The sequence below is a fragment of the Megalobrama amblycephala genome, linkage group LG4 (genome assembly GCF_018812025.1).
Source record: "Megalobrama amblycephala isolate DHTTF-2021 linkage group LG4, ASM1881202v1, whole genome shotgun sequence".
Taxonomy (NCBI): domain Eukaryota; kingdom Metazoa; phylum Chordata; class Actinopteri; order Cypriniformes; family Xenocyprididae; genus Megalobrama; species Megalobrama amblycephala.
The window spans coordinates 13,759,806-13,768,931 of NC_063047.1; the positions used below are offsets into that span (position 1 = coordinate 13,759,806).

The window sequence follows — 9,126 nt, forward strand, 5'->3', positions numbered from 1 at the left end:
GACATGAGGATGAGTATGACAGAAATTTCATTTTTGGGTGAACTGACCCTTTAAGGAAGTGCACTTTATTTGAGAACCGCTTTTTTACATTCAATTCTTCTGTCCATTCCTGTGTCATTTTCTAGCTATGTATCATCTATCCACTGTATTCCCATTCATTGACCGGCCAAACACTATAGGTCTTTCACAGTAACTGACAGAGATGTAAACATAGGTGTTTAGTGAATGAAAACACAACACAAGAGGATTGTATGCTGCACTGTGAGTCTTTCAGGTTATTATTTGTGATTTGCGTCTCCTCAGCTATCCTTAATAGTGATTGTAACTGCAGGGCTCAGATTGCCCTCTCAGATTACCCTTAACTCAGCTGCCCTGGAGGATCTGATGGCACTTAGATTATACAACCTGTCCTCTGTGTGTGTCCCCTCATCAGAGAGCTCACTTTGAGGTTAGGTCATCAGTGAAAATAACCGTGTCCCAATTCTGTCTCTTTTGACACAGAAACAAGAGCAGGAGCACAAATCTGTGCAGATATCTACTTGTTCACCACAGGGCCCCCCCTTTTCAACCCTTTCCTGTCCTGTTCATAATTTCTCATCAAATCCACTACGTTTTATATGCTCTCTGGTATTAAGATTTGATCCCAGATGTCAGAGAGCCGACGTGGTGTCCGCTTCCCTCACCACTTCAGCGTAGCAAGGCCTTATTTCCTCCATTAACAGCCCTTGTTGTTTGGGCTAATGGCAGGAGACCTCATTTACATAGCATTAGCGTAATTGATTCGAAGGCCCGCGGTTAGCCTGGCCCTGAAACAATGGGGAGATAATGTTTCAGATGGGCCGATGATGGCCCGATGGCGGCGCTGTACCTGACAGCTTTATTAATTAACAGCTCTCTGGTTACCAGGCTTTAGTGAGGATGAATAAGTCAGCTCCTCCTGGAGTAGTGCCAGGGCATGGGCATTTAATAGGTGTCACTGGCAGAAGAGAGAGGGGACAGAGTGGATCCCTTTACCCATTTCCTGAAAGGGCTCCATTAACAGAGAGTCACTGCCTGCGATAAGTGCCAAGACAATGTTGTTTGTGTGGCTCCAGAGGCCTGTTGCATGAATTAGCAGTTTCAGAGTAGGTTTAGAGTTGACAAAACCACAAACCCAATCCACAACTCTCAATATAAACATTCTCTGTCAACTTAAGGTTTTATCCACAGTTTTTGATCAACTCTGGACGCACGCACCTGAAAGTGTGACGTGCAGCGAACAGCCAATCACACTGAATGTGGAGAGCATCAGTTTGATTGACTTCTCGCAAGAGAGCGAGTGCAATTCTCTTCTCTGTAGAAGATTAAAAGATCATTATGAAATATATCATAAATTTTAAATGCATTTACAAAGCGGGAATAAACAGTGCTGCTGCAGTGAAAAAGTTTGAGAAGGTAGCAGAAAGAAAATATCTGACTATATCAATGCAAGTGAATCAACTGAATTTAAATAATAATTTATAGGTTCACAAAAGGCTCAAAAGAAAAAAAGCTTAACCATTTTAAAAGCGGTATATATTGAAGCTTATGTTTATAAGTATATATTTTATATTAATTTAAATGCAAAGTTTAATATTATTTGTCAATTCATATCATCATATGAATATATTATATTAATTAATTATAAATATAATAATAATAATTAGCTGCAAAAGATGGGCAATTTGTTACTATAATCTGTTTTAATTTGAAGGGAGAGATACAGGGGTAATGGCTTTATTGCATCAGACATATGTCACTTTGCTCACAGCTGATTGGTCCAGTTCTGGTTTGTGATCTCTAACCCAGAAAAAAAAACTGCCCTGGTTTTATTGTATTTTACTTTGTGTTGTTTAAATATACATACAGTAATGACCTGATTGCCTTGGTGAAGTTGTAGTTGCAGGCGATCCACAGTAGTGGCTGTCTGTTCCAGTTAGCGCTAGTCTTTTGTCATGTAAAGGAAGTTACCTGATCCATGAAAGACGAAGGAGGAAGAAAAGGAAAAAGGACGCTCGCTAATGAAGTTACCTCATCAGATAAATGAAGATGCCTTTGCTCTGGTTTCTCATGCCACAATCATCTGATCCTCTTTCAAACACTGATCAGTCACAGTTAGCTTTGGGTGTATGACACTTTGTTGAGAAGGAAATCTAAAATATGTATCTATTGTTAGGTACAGTATGATCTCCAGAGCAATGTCTGAGGCAGTGGTTTTCAACCTTTTTGACTCCAAGGCCCCTCAACCATATTTGAAGGCCCTATGATTTTTCCAGTCATTTGTGATTTACTGGATAAGATTTTTTTTTTTTTACTCCCAATTTCTAACGATAAAATATTTTAGAGCTTGAAATAACCCTAAAAATGTATATTCATCATTAAAAATGCCTATGGAGTTATAAGATTTTGTTCATTTACATGACTTTTCCAGGTCTAAAAATCACACTTAAAATTAGGCTACTTAATTCATCTATTTTAATGCTTGTTTTCTATTATTTTAAATAATTTTAAGTTATCTTGAGGCCCCTTGGAAGTTTGCTGATGCCTGTTTGAGTACAGATTAATTTCAAAAGATTAAAATTCTGTCATCATTTCAAACTCGTATGACTTTTTAGGTGAATATCCTGGCCACTTTTTTCCACTTGTGACCACAAAACTAGTCATAAGGTTAAATTTTGTGAAATTGAGATTTATACATCATGTGAAAGCTGGATAAGCTTTCCATTGATGTATGGTTTGTTAGGATAGAACAATATTTGACTGATATACAACTATTTGAAAATCTTGAATCTGAGGGTGCAAAAAAATCTAAATATTGTGAAAATTGCCTTTAAAGTTGACCAAATGAAGTCCTTAGCAATACATAGCCACTCACAAAAATAAATTTTTGATATATTTACGGTAGGAAATTTACAAAATATCTTGATGGAACATGATCTTTACTTAATACCCTAATGATTTTTGGCATAAAAGAAAAATCGATAATTTTGATCCATACAATGTATTGTTGGCTATTGCTACAAATATACATGTGCGACTTATGACTGGTTTTGTGGTCCAGGGTCACATAAAATTAAAATGAAATGACAAAAAGTACCATAAAAGTATTATAAATCAGTCCTTACAGCTTGTGCTCTACAAAACTTCTGAAGCTGCGCAGTATATTTCTGTGAGGAACAGAAATTTGTTGTTATCCAAATCATGACATCTGCCCTAGTCATGAGTGAATAAGAATGTCTAATTAATGAAAGAATCATTCTTTTTATTCAGATCTCTCAGTGAATTAGTTGGTCAAGTTCACTAAACAGGTCTCAGTGTTTCGTTTGTCAGTCATACTAATCCGAGTCTCTTTAGTCTCTTTGGTCTGTTTCACAAAATTATTGTTTGACTTCAAAGGACTTGAAATATAGAACATAAGCCATACGGACCACTTTTATTTATTTTTTATTCTTTTGGTCATAAATTTTGACAGCCCTCATTCATTTTCACTTCAAGGAAAACAGTCGCCATGATATTCTTCAAAAAATTATTTGTTCCACAAAATAAAAAAAGTCATACATGTTTAGTAAATGATGCCAGAATTTTCATTTTTGGCTGAAATATCCCTTTAAAGGGTTAGTTCACCCAAAAATGAAAATTCTGTCATAAATTACTCAACCTCATGTTATTCCAAACCCGTTACAGACCTTTGTTCATCTTTGGAACATAAATTAAGATATTTTTGATGAAATCCAAGAGCTTTCTGGCCTCTTATAGACTGCAACGTTATTACCACTTTCAAGGCCCAGAAAGGTAGTAAAGACATCGTTAAATTAGTCCATGTGACTACAGTGGTTCAACCTTAATGTTGAAAAACAAACAAAAATAACGACTTTTTTAAACAATTTCTTTTTTTCCCTGTCAGTCTCTTGCGCTGTTGACATTGTAAACACAGTGCAGCTCTTCTGGGTTCTACATCAGATGCTGATGCTGTTCACGTGAGCACCAAAATGCATGTGTGTGATGCTGACGCAGGAGCTGGCCTATAAAGAGTCGGCGTTCTGACGTAGAACCCGGAAGCGCTGCACCGTGTTTACAATGTCAACAGCATAGGAGACTGACAGGTAAGAGAAGAAATTGTTTAAAAAAGTCGTTATTTTTGTTTGTTTTTTGCACACAAAAAGTTTTCTCTACATTTCATAACATTAAGTTTGAACCACTGTAGTCACATGGACTATTTTAACGATGTCTTTACTACCTTTCTGGGCCTTGAAAGTGGTCATAACGTTGCAGTCTATTGGAGGTCAGAAAGCTCTTGGATTTCATCAAAAATATCTTAATTTGTGTTCCGAAGATGAACGAAGGTCTTACGGGTGTGGAACGACATGAGGGTGAGTAATTAATGACAGAATTTTCATTTTTGGGTGAACTAACCCTTTAAGAGTAATATTAAATGAAAGTTGGCACAATACCAGAGCTTTTTTAAAGACCCATATCGAAAACCCTTTTACATGATCATTCTCAGACTGTACAGCAGGTCATTGTTATCTTTCAGTTTCGCTGGTCTCACTCCCACCCCTCCTACCAGTCTTTAACTACTCTCCAGTTTGGCTAGTCATCAGCCTCTTACAGCATTGACACGCTTGCAAACAATCAGAGTCTTTGGAAGCTCTGAAATATGCATGGCTACCTGTGACAGGTAGATAAAGAAGAGCAATTAGCCATGTAATCTAAGAGTCTGGCCCAATTACCTGCTCTCGTCCCTACCCTGCCCTCTCCCTCTCTCTCTCTCTCTCTCTTTCTTTCCACCTGCACAGCGTTCTTGCTCCCTATTAGTTAAATGTATTTCATGTGTCCGCTCCCCATCAAATCAAGCAACACTTCCTCTGATTGGCTTATCAATTATACAGCAGGGGCAGCATTACATTTTAATCAGTGGTAAACATTGCCGTGGCCACCTGTAAAGAATCTTTCCCTCATTAATTTCTTAATTTGGAGAGATAGAAAGGGAGGCAGTGGGGCTGACGGGAGCGGCAGCGCTCTGAGAGATCGGATGGACCGAGACCTTCTTGGATCACTTCAGCTCAGCGAGTAAACTGAAGAACAAAAGGGTCAAAGGTTACCATCGACTTAATGTATACCATATACCAGTGGAAGAATAGAAACCACATGCTCGCGCACACACACACATACATACACACACACACACACACACACATGCACACACACACACACACACACGTACAGACGGTAGGATATGCTAAGACTAGTGTGATTCGGCATCATTTGTTGCAGCTGAGGACTGTCAGGTTCTTGTTATCTGCCTTGTTTTAGTCAGTCATTTGTTAGAGGATCTCAAGCTGTCATGTAAGAAACATCTAATGTAAATCAATTCATCTTGTACAGCTCCCCCCACATAAAAAGTGGGGGGAATGAGAAGAAAGACGAACACAAGCCCCCACCCTCCCATCCTCCAGCCCCAGACACAACGCACCATCCTTTTGCTCCTCCACATTTATAAATATTTCATGAGGAAGCATAAATATTAATTCTAATAGCTTTGCAGAGTAGTTATTATTTCTTTTTTAAGACAAATATTCATTAAAAATTGAGAGAAGCCTTTTTCTGAAATGATTAAACCTACACACACACACGCACATTATTATGCCTCTTAAACACATCAAATATCTAGCATTTTCAGTCCAGACTAATAGTCAGTTAAAGCACCATGTCTCCTTTGTCCATTTTAGAGGGCCTAGTGGTTCACAGTGGTACTGAGAGCCAGGAACACAAAGACATTTAAATATTTTATCAAAAGCACCAACTTGGATCTCTTTCTCCCATTTTCCTTAGTTTCTCACCCCTTTTGGTGGAAAAGGAGGCCTTATGATGTACAATGTACAATGATGTCTTTTTCTATAGCTTGAATTGGTCCAAAATTGCATCTCACTACAATCTCAGTTTGTGTAAAATGTTTAGGTTGCTAACGATTAAATAATGTGGACAAGGCTGTGAGGTTCATGTCCTCTGGAGGCTTGGATGAAATCATTTGGGATAAGACTGCCATGTTAACCCTCCACCTGACCACACCATTAGACCCACTTTGTGTCTGGACAATGTCAAAACACAATGACCTCTGGGTAGAGACCCTAACATTCCTCTGTTGAAGTCCTCTCATGGCCCAGGAGAGTATCCCTGTTTTCCATTATTTTCTTCATCATTTATTTAGCTCTAATACAAGTGCATTATGATTATTTCTCTTTGAATGCTAGATGGAGTCTATATATAATAGAATAATGGATTTATATGACATGTTACGATTTCTCAAGGCATTTTGAGAATCATAATGAATTTGACGATTCCAGTTGCTTTAAAATTCTGGCTCTGCAGAAGGTATGCTGCTGTTCAAAAGTTTGGGGTTGGAAATTTCTAATGTTTTTGAAATAGGTCTCCTATGCCTTAAGGCTGCATTTATCTGATTAAAATATTGTGAATAATATTGTGAAATATTATTACAGTTTAAAATAACTGTTTTCTATTTTAATATATTTTAAAATGTAATTTATTCCTGTGATGGCAAAAATAAATCATCAGCCATTACATGAGTCTTCAGTGTCACATGATCTTTCAGAAATCATTCTAATATGCTGATTTGCTGTTCAAAAAACATTTCTTATTGTTATCAAACTAGTTGTGCTGCTTGTTATTTTATGGAAATCGTAGTGCACTTTTTCAGGAATCCTTGATGAACAGAACATTTAAAATAACAATTTGAAATATAAATCTTTTGTAACATTATTAAAGTCTTTACTGGCACTTTTGATCACTTTAATGCTAAATAGAAGTATTCATTTCTAATTTTTGTATAAATTTTGTATTAATTGCTAATCTTTTGAAAAATGATATATGTTTACTGGCTGTTTTTGTAGCATATTGCATTCATTTAATGGTAAAATACCACTGACATAACATATAATGCTCTCTCTCTCTCTCTCTCTCTTTTTTAATGGATTCTGTTCCCAAGCCTATTTATGGGTTTTGTCTTTCATTATATTTGAATGAAACTTTATCAGCCATTTATTAGACCATGGTGCCTTTTGTGTGTTTGGTATATAACAACTTTACCAACCAATATCTTTACTCGGATGATTTTGAGAGGATATCAGATATCATAATAACAGACTTCCACATGATCTCTTTCTCTGTCCCCTCTAGGGTCTTCTTCCTGGAGATGACTGATGACATTGCTATTGAGAGGGTAACACTTAGGGCTGTGGATCCTGTGACTGGAGAATGGTGAGAAGGAATCTGCTTAGTAAATTGTAAATTTGTATGTAAAGAAACCATTCCTTCATATTCCACTAAATGCCTAACTGCATTCTGAATGTTGTGTTTGAACTCTGCAGGTATCACACCGTGTATAAACCTGCCCCTGGTCCAGAAGTGCAGGCCCGACTTTGGTTTGATCCACGCAATTCAGAGACACAGCTGCTAAAGAGGCTAAAGGAGTACTGGAGCCATGCAGTGGACCTGCAGGCCTTCTACCCACAGGCAGTGTATATCAATGCTGACCAGGATCCACACACCGTGTTTGAGTCACTTGAGAGTAGGCTAGTGGGCTGACTACCCAAAGTCCTGTCTAACCGAGAAACATATGAGGTTATATTAAACCTAAGAATTTAAATTCTCTCACCATTTACTCACCCTCATGCCTTCCCAGATGTTTATGATTTTCTTCTGTGGACCTCAAAAGGAGATTTTTAGAATGCAAGTGGATGAGTCTCTCAAAGTTGACGCTTCAAAAACTACACAAAACAAAGGTGATCCAAACGACCCCAGTAGATGAATCAATATCTTCTAAAGTGAAACGATAGATGTGTAAGAAAATTACTAATATTTTAAACACTATAAACTATCGCTTCTGGCCAACTGTCAAATGTAGGTTCATAAGGTCATGCTTGGCATAACATCAGCACATTGTAAAACTCGTGCAAGAAGTCATGCAGAAGTCAGCTCTGAGGACGTCACTTCTTCTTAGGTTTCACAATCCGCTTACGTCACACTTCACAATGTGCTGCCATTTACATCAAGCATAAAATCATATTACCACTGACTGAAAGTGAATTATATATTGTTGATAAATTGTAAATTATATATTAATATAATTATATATATTATACTATAAAAATACATTGTAAAATGTCTCACACACACCTTTCATTTCACTTCAGAAGACATCGATTCATCCTCTAGTGTGGTATGGATTACCATTGTGTTTGTTTTGCATGGTTTTTAGGCCATCACCTTTGAGGGGCTTATCCACTAACATTAAAATCTGTTTGTGTTGAAGAAAGTTAGTCATACATCTGAGAATGTTTATTTTTGGATGGAGTATCCCTCCAAAAATTCTACATCTGTCTGTTTTGCTTTTAGTTTTCTCCTGTCATTTGTACATCTGATAGGCCACTTAATAAATTGCTTTTGAATTTGATGTTGGTTCTCTTTTCTTGGTAATAGTTATATCTTATATTTTAATGAACACTAATATGTTTCCAAATTCATCATGGATGATATAGTCACTCTTGCCGTCTGACACTATGTGAGCCCATGAGAGTGCATGGTTCCTGCTAATTTGACGTATGTTTAATTAACATAATGGGGAAAAGCAGACTAGCCAGAGCCTTTGTGGTGGGCAGTATTAGTCTCGCTTCAGTGATCTCATGCTAAAGAAACCAGTCGATGCTGCTTTGATTATTAAATTCCCTCTCCTTCTCTCTTCCTTTCTTTGAGGTCACTTGATGTCTCCCACAGGGAGGAAAGGAGTTAAGTACATTGGTTAGTGTAACATGTTAACAGGCTGATTTTCAAATTCCCCTCAGATAGTATGCTATGACAGGCAGACACTGACTTAATTACTGCAGATGAGGTCCAGAATATGCATCTCCTCTGAATATGTAAACACAAGGGCCAGTGTATATCCAAAGGGGAGAGGAGGCTACAAAAATGAAATGCGTCTGAATGCGAAAGTATTCCCAGAGCTCCCTCTGGTTCTGTAGCACCCTAATCTTGTTATTCTATGAACAAAGAACAGACGTTTTATTATTTCAAATTTGCACATAGGCCTACTAG

General features: G+C 37.4%; 1 protein-coding gene across 5 annotated transcripts in view; it reads left to right on the forward strand.

Annotated features, from left to right (window-relative positions):
* ak8 (adenylate kinase 8) overlaps window positions 1–8,488 on the forward strand; it is a 24,902-nt gene extending 16,414 nt beyond the window's left edge. For all 5 annotated transcript variants that reach the window (XM_048187685.1, XM_048187689.1, XM_048187687.1 and 2 more), the window contains 2 exons: window positions 7,213–7,293; window positions 7,404–8,488. In XM_048187685.1, the coding sequence (XP_048043642.1) occupies window positions 7,213–7,293; window positions 7,404–7,620 (298 nt within the window). In that variant the 3' untranslated portion in view covers window positions 7,621–8,488. The remainder of the gene's footprint in view (window positions 1–7,212; window positions 7,294–7,403) is intronic.
* Window positions 8,489–9,126: the final 638 nt, after the last annotated feature.